We start from the raw sequence: 19,261 nt of genomic DNA on the forward strand, positions 1-19,261 counted from the left end.
TCTGCCCTGTGCTGATTAGCTGCCTGCTTCAACCCTCCCCTACTCCTCCCTTTCTCCACAGTCTCTTCACTTCAGCTTCACTCCGCACCTGTCCCCCTCATTCTCTTCCCTTCATTTTCTTTCCATTTAGCCAATCCCCTGCTAACTAAATCCAACCAAAGAAAATAAAAATAAATAAAACTGTGACATTAAGATGACATTGGTTCACTTTGTCTGTGTGTTCTATCCCTTCCCCCACCCTGCATCTGTCTTGTCTATTTAGATTATAAACTCTTTGAGGCAGGGACTGTCTCTTTGTTCTGTTTGTACAGTGCCTCGCACAATGGGGTCCACATCCATGACTAGGGCTCCTAAGAGCGGTGATAATACAAATAATAAATAATAATAATAACTTGTGATAACGTAAAAGTAAATTTCCTTTGAGTCACTATGCACAGCTGCTGTGCAAAGCTATGTGCTATAGGAAACATCTCTGGTTGAATCATGAAAATAAAGAGGCATGTATATATTCCAAAAAGGCCACCATCATTAATCTTAACTACTTTCTGATTCCAATTTACTATTTGAGGTTAAAAAAATAGGATAGGGACATATATCTTCACTGTCACTGCAGTTTGTGATATATTAACATCCAATCTATGATCACTGTGCCCTAAGAATAGAAAGAATGCCACATTGTTAGTACAGGATAGTATTAAAGGCTAAAATTTTAAAAGCAGCCTATCAGTAGTCATTACATTACCCACCTGCACTTATGTTCCCAAACAACCAACCCACCCACTTTTTTAAATATAAGAACAACTTAAGATTTCAGTAAGAGTATGTGGAACTTTGATACCCGCAGCTTGTCAGTGGTGGTGGAAAGGAAAAAAATCCTCATCTAAAACACAGACAGCACAATTCATTTTGACTAGCATAACAGATGCCACTATTCTGAGTGACAAGAGACATACACGTAGAAAGCCTTAGAAACCTCAAACTGTTTGAATTGTTCACCTATATAATTATGGCACAGTCTGGCTTTAATTTGATTTATGAATGAGTCAGGCCTGAAATATTTCCATTTCCAACCCTACTGTAGGTGTGTTTCTCTTCAGAGACCTAATTTACCAAAACTTTAGGCTGGATGAATGGAAATTGCTTTTTCTAGTTTTTTTTAGGTGACATTCAAAAAGTATATTACATTGCTAGAATACGAGGATATGTTATGCTTTGCAACTCTGACAGCACTTAATATGGCACAATATAACCTAATGATGATTCAGGCTTTTAAAACAAAATTATCGGAGAGAATCAGTTGGAGAATTAATATCCTGGATTTTTGCATGTAGTAAGCAAACTGGATTACCCAAAAGAAAAAAATAAAGTTGTTGGCTATTAAGATTTTCTGATATCTCAGTATGATAGGTTTATTCTGTTTTATGTCAAGACTTGGAATCTGGACAATATCAAAATAGATCTGTCATTTACTAAATACCTAGGATTAAGAATGGACACAAAGTGAGTGGAAATATGAAAGTGATATACACAGTCACTGGATAACTAATTATCAGTTGATCATTTACATCCACAATATGATCAATGGCTAGAAGTACTCAGTTCCTACTCAAATGCCAGGCTTTCAAAAACCTGGATGAACCTACAAATTGAACCCCACCCCATTTTTGTTTCACTGGAAAATGTTACCTGGAGAAGATGACAGGATATTGGTTTTTGGATAGACAAAAAAACAGAACAACAAAACACAAGATATGGAGAAATTTTTAAGTCTGGAAGATGGGAACTGTGTGGTGATGAACCCTAAAAAGATGGTAGAGGTATAGAAAAAGTATTTCCAAAGGTTGTTAAATAAGAAGAGAGAGTTGTGAGTGCAAGCATCACCGACAATTACGGAGAAGTCTCAAATGGTATTGATCTCTGTATAGGAGGTAGAAAAAGCACTTAATAAGATGAAGAATGGTAAAGCAGTTGGTGAAGATGAAATAACTGCTGATATGATCAGGGCAGTTAGAAATACTGGAATAAAGTGACTTCACAGACACTTATGCATTTCCTGGGATCATCACGATACCAGATGATTGGAGAAAAGGACTGATGGTCCCTCTTTGAAAGATTAAGGCCTGTGCAAAGAATCATAGCATCTATCAGGGCATCATCCTGCTAAATCAGCCTCTTAATGTTCTTGAGAGAGTTTTGGAGGTAAGGGTTAAGGTGCAAGGTGGAGGAAAATATATGAAAGGACAACATGGCTTTAAGAAGGGAAGGGTACTATACATGCAATATTTGCAGTAAGATAGAAGTTTGAAAGAATGATAAATGGAGAGCATAACACCCTATCACCCAGGGGTGAACACTTTGCACAAAGCGATCACTCTATATCTGACCTATCAGTCCTCATCCTGAAAGGAAACCTGCACACTTTCAAAAGATGAGCCTGGAAGCTTAAATTCATTACTTTGCTAGACACTAAAAATCATGGCCTGAACAGAGACACTGAATTTATGGCTTATTACAACAATCTATAACCCACTAACCCCCTCTTTTTGTGCTTTCACTGCAGAGGTATTAACGGGCCACTCTACCTTGAATGATCCCCTTATAATATGTGCTAACTACTTATGCTAAACAATCTGTTCCACCTTGCATTTTGCTGTGATGCTAGGAGGGAGGGATAGCTCAGTGGTTTGAGCATTGGCCTGCTAAACCCAGGTTGTGAGTTCAGTCCTTGAGGGGGCCACCTAGGGATCTGGGGCAAAATCAGTACTTGGTCCTGCTAGTAAAGGCAGGGGGCTGGACTCAATGACCTTTCGGGATCCCTTCCAGTTCTATGAGATAGATAGGAGTATCTTCAGATCCTGGAGAGAAGAGCTCTCTATGGCACAAAAGCTTGTCTCTCACCAACAGAAGTTCATCCAATAAAAGATATTACCTCACCTACCTTGTCTCGCTAATATCCAAGGGCCGACATGGCTACAAGTACACTGCACATAACTACTCTTGAGAAAGCATGACTTGGTTCTACATGAGCTGGTGTCTGGAGTACTGAAATGGATGGGAGAGGGACTGCAAGAAATGGAGATGATGGAGGAGCTGTATTGAGGGTCAAGAGCTAAGATGGTAACAATACATGGAATTTCAGAGAGTTTTGAGGTGACAGTGAGATTGAGACAAGGCAGTGTGCAGAGTCCACTTCTCTTCATTCTACCTATGGAGTTAATTAGTAAGATAACTTAGGCTATGGAGACAGAGAAAACTGATGTATGCTGAGGATATGCTTGTGACAGAATGCATCCTTGTATTTGCACAATACATACTATTATACTCATCTTTGTAGAATGTATGCCTTGTGAGGTATCATTTGAAAACTCATAACTTGCTGGTCAATCTTATCATGGTGAAATATACATAGCAACATTGTGTGTGAAGTTCCCCCATATGATGTTAAAAGTGTATGTTCAAAACTCATGTAGCATCAAACCGGTCAAACAGGCTTGTCCTTAACAAAGGGGAGTGTGTTTGCATTAATTTGTATTTAAGCAGTAAACAGAGTCATCAAGCAGAAAGGGGAAGGAAGGAAACAACAGGAAACCTGCATGTGAGCATACACAGGTGAAAAAAATCAAGCAGGGAACATCCTTCCACACAGATTTTGCATCTCCTGGTCTCCCCGCCCAGCAGCCCCATATGACCCACTGTGGCTGTCTTAACCTGTGTCTGTGGGCAGGGTGCTGTGATGAACTTCAACTCCTGGGAGAATTCTGCACATGCACAGAATTTTTTTTTTCTCCACAGAAAATACATTTGGCCCCAGAAATGCTGCAGTTCCACCTTTTGCCCACCAGAGGCTGCTGTGGTGCCAGAACAGCCAGCTGCATTCATGCTGCTGATGCCATAGCAGCTTCTGGGGGGCAAAAGGCAGAATTGCAGCACTTCTTGGGCAGAATGTATTTTCTGCGAGGGGGAAATGAATTCTGCATGTGGCACAGAATTCTTCCAGGCGTAATATACTGAGGAGAATTGCAGGCAAGTGGAGGGTAGACAGAGTGTGCATGGAAAAAATTAGAGAGAAGATGGACTTGGGACTCTCAGAGATAGATAGGCTGGACAGTGCACATTTGAGGTGGGCTGCATATGTGATATGAATGGGAAAAGAATGACAAGCAAAGAAAGTGTGGGGAAAAGACAACAACAAGACAGGATGTGGAAGACTGAGGATATGATGGAAAGACTCTGTCAAGAGAAGTTAGAAGAGAAAAGGACCGGAACCCCAAGACCTATGAAGCCGCTATGGACTGGAAAGAATGGTGAAGAACAGTGGGTACCTTCAACCATGTGTACATGGAAAAAGGCATCGAGAGGTGAAGTGAGAAAACATTTACCTAATTCTTTCAGTCCTTAAAGTATAAGGGCCTGATTCTGCCAGGTGCTGGTCAACTCCAAGATGCTGAGTGCTCTTAATTCCTGTTGAATTCAACACTTTGCAGGACTGAGCTCATAATCCTTATATTTGCAAGTTTATAGTGCAGACAGTTTGAACAGTTTAACTATTTGCAAACAACAGTCACATTGACTAAACATATTGTTAGTCTGATTAAAAAGAAAGTGAATGGCAGCATAGTATATTCATGTACAAAAATGTTCATGGTAGATTTATGTGATTATACTTCAAAATGTTTATACTGAACTAGTATTTATTATATTTATTTAGCCATTCAACAATAAAACAACCATATTGTTTTTGATAATTGTTCCACAAACTTACATGAAATTCACACAGCCTGTTCCTGCAGGTGGAGCAATCCAAACGAAACTGAGATTTGTCGTTGGTAGATGACTCACATGAGATGCAACCACACTGCACATAAACTGATTTCCAAACTGGCGATCGGACATAATTCCTAAGAGAAAGACAGAAAGGTATGATAAAAAGCAGCATATTTCAATGACTCATTGCAATGTTTTAATAGTGTTATGTACTGTATCTACATCTACAACATTTTGCTTTCATGAATGGCAATATGGAAATCAAGACCAAAAGGCCATGGTATAGTCAAAGTTAACTCCACTAGTGTCAATGGAGTTGCCCTCTGCTTTCACCAACGTTGAATGTGGCCCAAACAATTTGCAATCATTATTTTTCATGACACTGTAACACTATCTGAATTTGGTTTGTTTTTTTTCCCCAAAAGGAGGAGGCCAGATCTTCAGATGGTATAAATCGATGTTGCACCATTATCGTCACAGATTTGCACAAATTAAGGATCTGGCCCATAATCTTTGAAAGAATGGAAAAAACTCTACCAACAAATTTAACACTTTTTATAAGAGTTCTATCACTTTAAATTCATTTTCATTTTGTTGCAACAACTTTTTATGTATTTTTGAATGTGGATGTCTTACATAAACAACTCTTTGGAATTCACTGTAGTTCGTCGTTAGATAAAAGAATTGTATTACTAAAACAAAGCAACAGCACTAGCAGACAGCAACCTTTTTTCTACTCAGATCCCTTTTATTGTTGCTTACAAATTAGTGCACAGTTCCATTATTTTTTAACACCTTTGGGCTTGCTATCTGAAGTCACTGGAATTGTGCCCTGAAACTGAAGGCATTCGTATTCAGTTGAATTACTACATCTTTAATCTTTTCTACATGGTATATTAAACAGTAAATGTTTAAACTGTCCTTTATAATGTAGTTATCAAAAGTAAATACCTTGTTTCTCATTATTTTCTTCAAATATTGACCCTTCAACTCAGAAAACAGTCACATTGACTAAGCATATTGTGAGTCTGATTAAAAAGGAAAGCAAATGGCAGCAGTACATTCAAGTATAAAAACGTTCATGTTAGATCTTATGTGATTATACTTCAAAATGTTTATACTGAGCTGGTATTTATTTTCAGTTCTATTTATTTCAGTTCTGATAAGAATAGATACCACTGGCTCTAGGCTCCTTGACAAATGTTTTGAAGTACAATTCTTATGAAATGCAACTCTAGCAATTATGCTTAACTTCTTACTCACCCAACCAACAATGACCAAGCATAGAAAATAAACAAACATCCCCCCTGCCATTTTCCTGAGAAGCAAACAGATGACCTTTGCAACATACCCTACCGATTCCAGCTATGTGGGACCAGAGTTGGAGTGATTTTTAAAGCTGAAGACCTTCGTGAAGAATACCCAGCAGCATCCTCTCTATTAAACCAAGTATCGGGGGGGTAGCCGTGTTAGTCTGTATACACAAAAACAACTGGGAGTCCGGTGGCACTTTAAAGACTAACAGATTTATTTGGGCATAAGCTTTCGTGGGTAAAAAACCCACTAAGTTTTTACCCATGAAAGCTTATGCCCAAATAACTCTGTTAGTCTTTAAGGTGTCACCGGACTCCTCGTTGTTTTTATTAAACCAAGGGAGCTCCAACTTGACTATCTTCAGAGATTGCAACTACTGTTCGGAGAGAAAAGTGGTCTCTCAAGTAAATCATTTAGGGCTTTGTACATCAAAACCAACACCTTAAAATCCATTCAGGAGGCAACAGGCAGCTAGTGCTGATCATGGACAATGACTCAGGGTGAGATACACAGCTTAACAAGTGGGCTGACAAATTCTGCACCAGCTTCAAATTCTAGATAAATTCAAGGAATAAACCTGTGAATAGTAATCTAGAGGTGACGCTAAGGCATGGATGATCATAGTGAAGTGTATATCCATAACAAATAATCACAACCTTCTACCCAGAAACAGATGGGGGGGAGGGGACATATCGTTTAGGCGATTATTGCAACATCTAAAAGCAGCAGGGAATTGACCAGGCTCCCAGATTGTGAACATGAGTATTAAATACTCAACACACACCCTCAATCACAGAGGCACAGATTATCAGAAATCTTCTCCCCATGTAGGTACTTTATATACCATCAGGTTACCTGTTACATAAACTAAATAAATGAGCTTCTTTAGTCTTTCACTGAACAAAAGATTTTCCAGACCTCAAATTATTATTGTAGCTCTTTTCTAAGAGCTTTCCAATTTGAAAACATCCTTTTAAAGTGTTGACACCAGAACTGGACATGGTATTCCAATATGGATCTTGCTAATGCGGTATACAGTGATAATAACACCTCCCTATTTCCATCCCTGCTTATTCACACAAGGACCATATTAGTTTTTAGCTACCACATGGCACTGGCAGCTCACATCCAATTGGTTTACCCACAATGACCCCTAAATCTCTGTCAGAGTCATTGCTTTCCAAAATACAGTCTCCCATCCTGTAAGTGTGACCTAATTTCTTTGTTCCTAGAATTAAGATCTTGCATTTGGCTACATTAAAGTGCATCTTGTTCAAGTGAGCTCAGCTTACCAAATAACCCAGATTATATTGTAGGACTGACCTGTCTTTATCGTTATTTACCACTCCACCAATTGTTGTGTTATCTGCAAATTTTACCAGCAACATTTTTCTTCCAGATCATTGCTAAATACATTTAACCGATCTCTGAGATCCCACTAGAAAAATCTCCATTGGATGATTTCCCATTTACAATTATTTTTGAGCTCTAATTTGGTTTTAATTCACTTCCGATCATCTTCAGTTAAATGGTATGATGAATGGGGCTTGCTGTAGAATTCTAGCACTTTTGTGTGCGCGCGCGCACACACACACACACATACACACACACACCATGCACGCTTTGACCCCTGGGCAATTTTCTCAAATTTTTTAAAAAGTGCTAATTACACTTTTTGATAGAAAGACTTTATGGTTTTATCCACTTTTGGAGGAGTCTTGTGCTCCTCCCCATCACTTAACCTTCCCCCAATCCTTTCCTGTTTACATTAAAATCTCCCTCACCATACTGACCTTGATAAAAGCATCTTTCAAAACAAAGGTTTCTTTGAAATGTTATCTTTGGACTTCTCTCCCAGTAATTAAAAGTTGGTGAGGTGCCAATTACATCATTTCAGTTTCCTAGCCCTCCTTATCCTCCGAGGCTATGTCTACACTACAGGTACTATAGTGGTACACCTGCAGTGCTGCAGCTATACACCTGTAGTGCTGTGACATACACTTGCTTCAGAGGAATGGAAGAGGTTTTTCTGTCACTGTAGTAAATCCACCCCTCAAGTGGTGGTAGCTAGGTTGACAGAAGAAGTCATATCTATATTGAGGCTTAGGATGGCTTAAGTACATCACTCAGGGGTTTGAATTTTGGGGCACTGACCCCATGAATTGGGAAGAGCTGGCTGGCAATAGACTGCAATGGCATCACATCATACATGAAGCCTCAGCCCATTTTGAAGGGAATCGCCTTGCTCTAAAGGCTGAGAAATGGCAGAGGAGGAAGGAAAGCGTACAGCATCCCGGACAGCATTGTGCTTTCTCCAAGAAACCACCTGTCATATATGTGGAAAAACGTATAGAGCACGGATTGGGCTCCTCAGCCATCTTAAATCTCAACAATGACCTTTTCCCCTCTGGCAGACATCATCCTTGTATCGAGGGATAGCCAACAATGAATTTTTCACACCCCTGAGCGACATAGCTAGGTCAACCAAAGTTTTAGATGTAGACCATGCCTTAGTGGACATTCTTGGAGCCTAGATGTCAAGCTGTGAGAGACATTTTCCCCTGACTAGATGGCAGCTTCAAAAAAAGTCTGGTTAGCAGTTTTGAACTTGTCTCTCGTTCTTTCGAACAGTTACACTACTGATGAGATATCCAGGCTGTTAGAGCTTTCTGCATACGCTTGCTCTTATACATTTGTGGTTAAACTTCGTTAAAAGTACCTGGCCCTTGTGTGGAGTTTTTCCTTTCTTCTCTATAGATGTTTTTAATATGTGAATCTGAAATCGACCACCAGAGTAATTCAATTTTTAATTAAAACAAGATCTGTGCCACATAAGAAGTCATGTTTTTCATTGGCATTAGGCTTAACTCAATTCCAACTTCAGCTACCGGACCCAGTTTGAATCTGTAATGGCATAGTGCTACAGGCTGCACTGAGAGGACAACTTCCCCTAGGGGTGGCTGTGTTGTGCACATGCAACTACTTGCCTCCTGCCCAGGGGTGGGAGTCCATGTCTCTGACCCATTCCCACAGTCTTTGGGTCAACTCCTGTTCTCATGAAGTCCATGTTAAAATTCCCACTAACTTCAGTGGTGCAGGATTGGGCCCTTAGAGTTGATATTAGGGAGGTGGTAGCGCACATGCACAGTGATCCGTGACTGCACAGTTGGAAGTGGAGCAGATCTCCACTGGCTGACTGGCAGTAAGCTATAGACCACTGGTTCTCAAACTTTTGTATTGGTGACCCCTTTCACACAGCAAACCTCTGAGTGTGACTCCCCTTAGAAATTAAAAACATTTTTTTATATTTAACACTATTATAAATAAATTATAAATGCTGGAGGCAAAGCTCGGGTTGGGCACGGAGGCTGACAGCTCATGACCCCCCCCCCCATATAACAAACTTGCAACCCCCAAGGGGGTCACAAAACCCAGTTTGAGAACCCCCTGCGATATACTTTAAATGGCTCAGTCAAAAGAGTAATAGCACTGAGAGTGGAGATGGACAGAAGCCCCACTCCCTTCGAAAGCCAATCAGAAAGTGGGAGAGGACAAAGATCTAATACTGCACATCCTTCAACAAGTTGGGGAGGAGCAGCAGTTTGGGGAACATGCTCCTGTCCCTTCTTTCCTTCTGTAGACGCTTCCTGAAGGTTACTGACGACCCTGGGTTTTAGGCACTTGGCCGTCAGAAAAAGCATAGAGTACACCAAGCACACACAACATCCTCAGAGTTTAAGTTTATTCTTTTTAAAAGGAACCACTTTGAAGTGACTTGGAAAAATTCTTAACAATGAAAAAGCAACTCATTAAATTTTTCCACAGAAATTTTTTTATTCATTCTTTAGCATTTCTACTACTTTCTATAAATTGCCAATTCTGTTTACTTACAGTATCTGTGCTCCCTGTGATTAACTCCATTAGGGAGATCAGCTGCCTCAGAACATTAAAAAACAACAACAGTATGTTGCAACTTCAGCAAAATAATATATAAACCCCCTTCCTTAAATGTCTTACTGCAGCTTAACAACAAATCACTGTGGTGAAAATAATGAACATGGGGTGGAAAGGACTGGAAAAAATATTTTAAACATTCATGAAAATAAAGGCACAGTGAATATTTCCCACTTGCCTCCAATGTTCTTGTGTTCCTCTGCTATGAAAAGCAACAGCATTTCACCTCCTGATGGGAAACCCTCTTCCCAAACAGAATGCTGGCTCAGTGGGTGAAAATAAACAAGCACAAATATAAAGGAGGCTTCCACTGCAAACAATAAATTAGAAATAAAAATAACTAATTATACAACGGTTCTCAAAAAACACTGAATGACTCTCTGCATCCCACAAACAACTTCTGACACAGAACACTCCTTATTTTAAGGCATCTGGCTCTGATCCAAAGCACCGTGTATTCACCATATTCTCAGCATGTCCTATTGGCCAGCTAGAATGTATCTGAGATGCAAAAGTCCATCCATCCAAAAAAATTGTCAAAGGAAGTAAAAGCCATCAGATAATAGTTGAAGATCTGTATGTCCATCTGTATAAATCTGTTTGCAGTGTTGTAGCTGTGTTGGTTCCAGGATATGAGAGCGACAAGCTGAATGAGGACCAACTTCTGGTGGTGGAAGAGACAAGCTTCACAGAGTTCTTCTTCGGGTCACCTCACCCATCTTTTATAAATCTGTACAGCCAGAATTGTAAATAACCAGATGTTTCCTAGGGAATCTAGTTTATCAAAGAATGTTCAAAGGTTTGTGGCAGTTGTGCATCCACAGCTCTAAGACATGTACTGCTTCCATGAAAGTCATTAGCATCTCTCTGAAGTCCCCTACTCTTCTGCGTTACAGTGTGTGCTCAATCATCGTTGAGGATTTTCATACACTACCACAGTCCAGTTCCCCTCTCCCCTCTCTAGATTTATCTGAGTTTTGTTTGTCTTCAAAATATAATAGGACAAATCCCAGCAGTGCTTAGCACCTGCAACTGCCATTGCCATCAATAGAAGCTGCAGGTGCTCAACCCCTCTAGCCCCAACAGCTGTTTTTCATTTATAAATTTCTCTTATTTTAAAAATTATTTATTTTGTGCCAACTGTATGCTTGGCCCTGTATAATGCACAAAAATACAGTCACTGCACACAAGAGCTGATATGCTAAAAGGCAGACACATAGAAGAGGGATGCAGTAAGAAATCCAACTTAGCAGGTAGAAGACTTTTTTAAAAAGTCATATGAAAAGAAGATCCTTTCACTTTTTTTAATCAGGAATTTTCTCTTCTTTATAATCCAAACCCTTACGAGGATTTAAGAAGCTGATATACTGTGCCTGACTTTTACATATGGGCATGGAGGTGTGGAGGGAGAGGAGGAGGAAGGAGCAAGATGCAAAGACTCTTTTCCCTACTTAGATGGTTCACATAAGGGCCGAGCATAACTGCAGTGCCTGCGTTCCTCCCTGTGCCCTGGGGCATATAGTATTACAAGAGGCCAAAATGTACATTTTTCAGCCTACAGGAAATTTCAGGTTTTTGACATTTTGGTTTGTTCCACAGTGGAACGAAACCAAATTTGCCAAAATTTCTCAGTGAATCCAAAATTTTGTTTTGGAAATGCTGAAACACGCTGTTTCTGAAACAAAATGTGAAACTGACATGCCAGTCAGTCTCACTGAGCTGCTGCCAGGGCCTGTGGCTCCAAGGCAGCCCTGCCATCCAGACTGTCCCAAGGCTGGGAACCCCAGGACTTCCAAACTCCTGGACCAGCTAGCTCCCTGAGCTTCTCCCCTGAGCAGGCAAGCCCGGGAGCTAGGCGACCTGGGAGTCTGGAAGCTGTGGGGTTCCTGGTCCCAGGGCAGTCAGACTGAAGGGGCCGCCCTGGAACAGCAGACCTTTGTAAGCCAGTCCCAGGACTTCCAGGCTCCAGCATCATGACGAGGAGCGTATGAATCCAGCAGAGAGTCCTGGGGCTGGCTTGGTCCCTGCCATGGAGCAGGTAGCCTAGCAGCCCACAAAGCCCTGGTTTCAGTCAGGGCTCCACAGACTGGCAGGCTCTGTGCCACAGGACTGGGAGCTTATCGCAGTGGTATAAAAAGGCCCCAAAGGGCCCTGGTACAATAAGTTGGGGTCCTCCTCCCTCCAGCATCCTTATCCTCCACCCCCCAGGGCTGGGGATCTGCACCCAATTTGCCCCGGCAATCTTCCTTGGGAGCCACTCAGCTCAACCACAGTGGCACCCAGACACCCCCTGCCTGCCTGGCTTCCTGCACTCTGTACCCCCGACCCGGTCTCACTGCCTGGCCCCCAGCATACATCACAAACCCCAGTGCATCTCTTTCCCACACCTTTCTGGATGAGCTCCTCACTGTTGAAGCAGGGCAAGTCCAGGGTGGTGGTGATGGCCAGGACAGGGGCCCAACAACTGTCCAGCCAGCAGGGCACACAGGGCCCAAAGCACCAGCAATGGCCAGGAGCAGCCCCAAGCCTCTTAGTGCCTGAGCCATAGCCATGATCTTACCCATGCTGGGGCCAGGGAGAGGCTGGGAACACTTCCCTGGCAGCCCAGCTGGGGGCTGCTAGTCTGCCTACAGGTAAAGCATCCTCTGCTGGTTGGGCCCCCATGATCTCGTTGGTCCTGGTGTGACCGCACCACTCCCACCTTTGTAGCTACACCATTGCTTAACAGCCTCCCCCACCCCCCTCCCCGCCAGGGACTGTCAGGCTCCCTGCTGCAAAACTGGGAATCTAGCAATCCCCAACGACCCAGCTCTAGACAGGACTCTGGGGGCTGGCAAGTTCCCTGCTGCAAAGCTGCGCGTCTAGCAGTCCCCAGAAACCCAGCTCTAGATATGGATCCAGGGGTTGCAAGGCTCTTGAATGCAGAGCTATTGATCCTAGAAGTGAGCACTTTTAGCTCCAGTGATTTGCCATTTTCCAATATAGCGTGGTGAACATTTCCGACCTGCTCTATGTAGCATTCTAATAGTAACAGGAAAGGGAAGGCAGGAAGTGAGGACATGGATCCCAATCCCTCAAGTGGCCCACATGGAGAAGGATGCTGCACTGTATAAAGGAGTAAAGCCCTGGTGTCCTGAGGAGTTTGGGGAGTACCCCCAAAGAGCACTAATGAGCCCACAGAGATTCACATGCACTTCTATCATCATTTACAAAGTCATAGGAAAGTCTTTGTATTAGTCATGAGTCATATGTGTCAATTATGTAATGCTGATCAATTGGAAACGAAGTTCTAAAAAGCAAATTTTTTAAAAAATATTTCTTTTGCACACCTAGATTCCTGGCATATTCCCCAAACATTTTGAAGATATAAATCAAAATTGTAATAGCATTTTATATGCTACACCAGATAGCAGAAAGCTTAGGACTTGGCTTTTATTTAAACCAAATATGACAATGAATGAAAAGGTTAATATTAGATAAGAATGTAAAATGAAAGACTCTAGGTGTTCTTGTTACTTCTGAGCTGGGAACCTTGGGCATCAGGTATATGTGCTCCTTCTCAATTACATATTTGGGAGCCAAAGGCACAAAAATGAAAAATTCTATAAAATATCAAAAAATGATGCTGTACATGTCTTGCTCTTCAAAATCTCTCCTGGCTCTTTTGGAAATTATTTATTGAAAATCAGACATTGTAGATTTAAACGTACACACAAAGTGCATAGAAACAGTATTTATTACAAAATATGTCTTTTCATTGAATACGACCTCTGTTTATCTATGATGGAAGAAGTAATGTTTTATTTCCAGTTTATTACTGCAACTGAAGACTATTTCAGCCCATTACCTTGGATCATTATCAACCATTTTTCATGATTCAGAAACCTTTGCTTTATAATTCTATAAAGCAGTAGGAAGGAAATTAAAATCCTTCCTGAGTAATTTTTTGTTACATAAATATGCATTTAAAAAAAGAATGTAAGAATTCGGTGTTAATAAGGTTCTCACTAAAAGGACTGATGTGTGTAAGGAAACATCAACATTTAGTTGCCTTTTTTTAAAAACTATTAAACTATTAAAAACTATTTTTTTTAAAACTACATCCAAATGTACAATAAGGGCCTCCTTCTGCATGTGAGTACTTTCATTAAAATCAATGGAACTACTCACTTAAGTGCTACTCAGAGTGAATAAGGGTTACAGGACCGGCCCTAAGTGAACTGCACCCTCATACCTAAAATACATTGCTGCTGATTGATTTTTTCTGGATGGTTACATGCTGCTTCATGGGAAAAAAACACACATCTAGTTTGATAGAATGTAACAGACTTCTAAAGCACTTCTTGGCTCTTGCAATCAGCTAAGGGTCAGCATGACTTGATAAATTATTAAATATTATGAAAAAAGAATAGACTAGTAATTCTGGCAGATGCAGTCTTCTACCCATCAATATACAAGCTTTACATTGAAGCCTTGGGATTATTTTACTGTTAAAATAATCCCAAGGCTCCTCCATTATTAAACAATAAAGCCTTTCAGTGCACGTGGTAATGTGGAAAATATTGCCCATAAGCTAACATGAACTTTATGAAAGAGATGAATAAGTGGACAACAGTTTAATTGACTCTGTAAGTAAAACATTTAACTATTCTGGTATCCAGAAACAAACCAGGGCCTAGACAGAGTAACTGAATCCACCATAGGTGGACCATCCATTTGAATCAGGTTGCAGGAATTTTAATATCTACTTTATAATCTTTTACTGGATATAAAATTATAAACATTATCTTAATATATATAAAAACAATAATTTATTACGAGTTCAGCTCCCGATCCATTACATGATTTGGGATTCAGACATGAACTAGACTGGGCCAGATTGTGAATACACTTACAAATGTAGTGCTTTATGACCATGCACACTGACTACAGTAGTAAGCAATTTTGCTTGGAAGGGTTTGCAAGAATGAGCCCATAATATACAGATTTAACAAATTTATTCTAAAACCTTGAAAATTCTACTTAATCTCTTTTTTTAATGTCCTACTTTTAAAGGATTGTTAAAAATTTTCTCAGGGCCTATTGTTAGAATCTGCTTGGGGGTAATATTTTCATTTCACAGATTTATGAATGGAAGTCCCAATAAACTTAACAGAAGTTACACATTTAGAAATTCCAGTGCACTGGGAGGTGAATATACCCTCTGATCTGCATAATTCCCCAAAACACTGAATGAGATCCCTTGTGTAATGTGTGATGTCTGTGTGAGTTGAAGGATGGGGTTGTGGGGATGCTGATACATAATGTATTGGCAGTTTAAGGGTGCTCACTGTCACTGAGGATGAGAGAATTATTTACAGCTGATGTGTAAGTGCTCCTTAGAGAACAATCTGACATAAAATGCTCTAAGGCAAATGGATTTAACAACAGTAAACAGAGACCAGGAGTTAATATAAATAGAAAATGTTAATAAGCTACCTTACTAGTGAAGTCATAAAAGAGAAAATTCACTTTTCAAAGACTTCCCCAGGTCCCTTCACCACAGTTGCCAACTTTCACACAGTAAATAAGCACCCCGACTTTCACAATAAGCCAAAAATCAAGTTAATCCTATTTCAAAACAAGGCCAAAACAAGCCAAGCTCTAAGAACCCCAACTAGGTCCCTCCGGCATGCAGTCGGGGACTGTGGTGGGTCCGCTGTGCATCCCTGACTCGCTCCACACCTTGCCCCTGCTTGCCCCCCCTTACCCCTGCTTGCTGGGAGCAAAAAAAAAAAAAAAAGAAGCAACAAGCTAAACAAGCAACAAACCAAAAACTAGCCAACAAGCAACTCACAAGCCAATTAAGCCCAAAACAAGCCCAATTTCTGCATTTTTTCCGCGGGTTTGGCATCTCTGCCCTTCACCCACTATCTATTTTTAAATGCATCCTTACTCTCTTTAGCATACCAGCTTTCTAATGCTGTCTTTTACTATATCTTTCGCTTTATACAAATCTATTAGACTGACACCTTCATTCTGCACTGCTGGTTTCACAGGCCTTACTTAGCGGTGTATTCTCTTTTGGGAAAATGGCTGTTTTATATTATATCTCTGGTTTATATTAATTTCTCCATTTACATAATTATGGTAACTGGCTCCTAAGCCCTTCATCAGTGTAAATAGCTTTCGTGCAATTTTTTCAAAACTTTGCATTAGCTTAAATCTTTTCATTTTGTAAGTTTTAAAGCTTCTCCTAGAAGCTCAAATATCAGACATACTATTTGGTAGTTATTGTGTCAGAGACAAGTTTGACAAAGAACCTCTATACTGTTAGAGGCACGAAGCCCCTAGCAGGTTCATTCTCAGTAGCAAGTATAGCCAGATTCTGCTGCTTCTTACTTTAGTGTAAATCCAATTAACCCAATTCAAACCAATGTATTTACCCTGAATTTATCTTAATCGAAGTGAGATTATGCCCCGGCTCATAGTCTTGGCTAACATTATCATACTGACCCACACCAGTTAAGCATGGGAATCATCTAACCAAACCTTTCAGTACATTGACAGTAAGTAACCCCAAATAAAATTCTGCTTTGCTGTAAGCAGAGAATCACTGGAAATCTTCTTTCCTCGGTGAGGATAAACGTCACTAACCTTTTCACATGGCAAGTATTCTTAAACCCTACAATCATCCTGATTTGTGCTACAGCAATAATATCCTACAAAAAGATGATCACAACTTAACCCAGTATTCTAGTTGTGCTCTGCCCTAGTGTTGTGTAGAGAGTAACTACCACTTCTTGGGTTGTATTTTGTTTGTTGATATAGCCCATTATTCTGTTTGCCCTTTATGTAGCCTTGTCTGACTAACTGGGATGATGGCTCCGAGGTTTTACCTACAAAACCCTAAGTCTCTTTTTAATTTATTTTAAATGAATATAATAGTTACTGGCAGCAGTTTCCCCTGGTAACATCTCTATTTTGGTCCTTTGCCAACAGACACATTTTGTATTTGCCAACATTACCATTACTGGCTTAAGAGGGGACTGTGATCTTTTATGAGCTTGCATTGTTCCTTATTATAATTCTAAATTTGATAAAATCCACTAATTTTGATGTTTTGATATTCTCATCCAATGAATTATGTACAGTATAACAGCAAGGTCCTAAAAGCAATCCCTGAGGTACCCCTCTGGCAACCTCTTTTCAACTAGAGAATTTATCATTTACAACCACTCCTTGTTTCTTGTTTTGCAGCTAGTTTTCTGTTCAACAAGTTACTTTATCCTTATTCCATGATTCCTTATCACAACCTGTCTAAAAGTCAACTTGAAAATATGTACTGTTTATAATACCCACAGCAGATCCCTCACCTATTAACACAATAATATCTTCAAAGAAATTTAGAGAGTTACCAAGATAAACTTCTCTCTCCTAAATCAACACTGGTTGTTTCCAATTAAATTACTCTTTTCAAGGTGTTCCTTGTCCCTGACTGAAATCTTACAAAACACATAGTGTAGAACTTGAAATATGTGATTGAAAGATAATTTTAATTAAATCAGTGCTGATGGCTGAAAACATTTATTTGGGGACTGATCCTACAAGTCTTATTTATGTGAGTAATCTTTAGTCACAGAAGTAGCCCTGTTGAAGATAATGTACCACTCACATGAGTAAAGATTACTAATGTTTGAGATCTACAGGTGAAAAAAGCTGTATAAGAGCTAGTTCTTATTATAAATATAAGTACTTGCTGGATCAGGACTACTAATAGCAGTAAATGAGTTCTGGTTTTGTCTACCGTATCCTTTGTACCTTCAAATATGTTACAGATACATCGAGGTCAGTTCACAAATACAGTTTACCACTTCTATAAGATTATTCTCAAAGACAAAGGATTTAACATGATAGCATAAAGCATACTGAAAAGAAGGAGTTTACACAGTAGTTCACATCAATTCAGTTGAAAGATGGACACTGGTGTAGTTTAATAATGAATATGACATTTTTCCCCCTTGTGAGAAAAGGGAAAATATTTAAAAGTTCCCAAACATTTATAAAATTGAAATTCAAAACCAAAAGAAAACCTGTTCAATCCGCACCACTATTGGCAGCAAAGGACCAGATTCTCAGTGAAGGGAAATTGCTATGCTGCTTTACTCTAGATGTGAATCTGGTCCCATGTATTTCAGACAAAGTGGTGGGAAAAGATAGGGGGAAGAGTGGAGTGAAAATATGTATTGGTTGGTTCAATGGAGCATCTTCTATTGAAACTGACAGTTTTCAGGAGTTCTCTTCCTGAAAGCATGGGTTGAGAAAACAATTTCACTGCCCAGTTCACTTGAACTACTGTAGATGAGCAGAGATCAGAACACAGTGTGAAAGTGCCGTAATTACTCTGCCTTAATAAGCCTAAAATATATTGTTGGGTTTTTTCCATCTGTAACTGAGAATCTATAAAATTCACAGTGTTTATGTAGTAATTTTCTGCTCTGATCAACAAATTTTCCATTGCTCAGGCAGTACAGTGGGAGCAGAAACCTTCCTCAAGTCTGTAGGGGTATGTCTACACTGCAATTAAAAACCTGTGGCTGGTGCCAGCTGACTCGGGCTCAGGCTAAGGGGCTGTTGAATTGTGACATAGATGTTCAGGTCTGAGCTGAAGCCCAGGCTCTAGGACACCCAGCCGTGTGTGTCTAATTGCAGTGTGGACCTATCCTCTCTGACTTTTACACCTGGGCAGAAGATGTGGGAGGGCCAAAGGAGGAGTGGCCAGAGTTCAGTGCATTCTGGTTACCCACAGCTGGAAGTCTGACACTTTTATTAACTTTGAACTGTATTACTTTTACTAATCAATAATGCATTAGGTATTTGTTAGTATTTAAATTAGCAGTTTACTGGAGGAAACAGTGTTTGAATACTGGTTATGCATACTGAGGTACTTATCAGATTGGCTTTCAGACCACTGAAAATAGAACAGTAAACGCTAAGGAGAAAACCCACAGAATAGGACACCTCCCGCCCCCTCACTTGAAAGTAATAACAAAAATCTTCACACCAAAGGAAGCAAAAACAAACAAAACACAGCAGAAAAACAATCAAACCCTCACCATTTCACAGCACTGATGCTAACGTTCTCATTAGTAAGGAATACTATATATATCTGCTATAATGTCTTTTTGGCTGTATTATCTATATTAAGGGACATTTACTACAAACAGAAAACCTTAGTACACCTCTACCC

At 40.1% G+C, this 19,261-nt stretch overlaps 1 protein-coding gene across 1 annotated transcript in view; it reads right to left on the bottom strand.

Moving 5' to 3' along the window:
* The window catches only part of RELN (reelin), a 430,874-nt gene that overhangs the window by 312,164 nt on the left and 99,449 nt on the right, over positions 1–19,261 (bottom strand). The window contains exon 3 of the mRNA XM_026648676.2: positions 4,763–4,898. Within this exon, the coding sequence (XP_026504461.1) occupies positions 4,763–4,898 (136 nt within the window). The remainder of the gene's footprint in view (positions 1–4,762; positions 4,899–19,261) is intronic.

The sequence above is a fragment of the Terrapene carolina genome, unplaced genomic scaffold (assembly GCF_002925995.2).
Source record: "Terrapene carolina triunguis isolate 2854851 unplaced genomic scaffold, T_m_triunguis-2.0 Scaffold68, whole genome shotgun sequence".
NCBI classification, from domain to species: domain Eukaryota; kingdom Metazoa; phylum Chordata; order Testudines; family Emydidae; genus Terrapene; species Terrapene triunguis.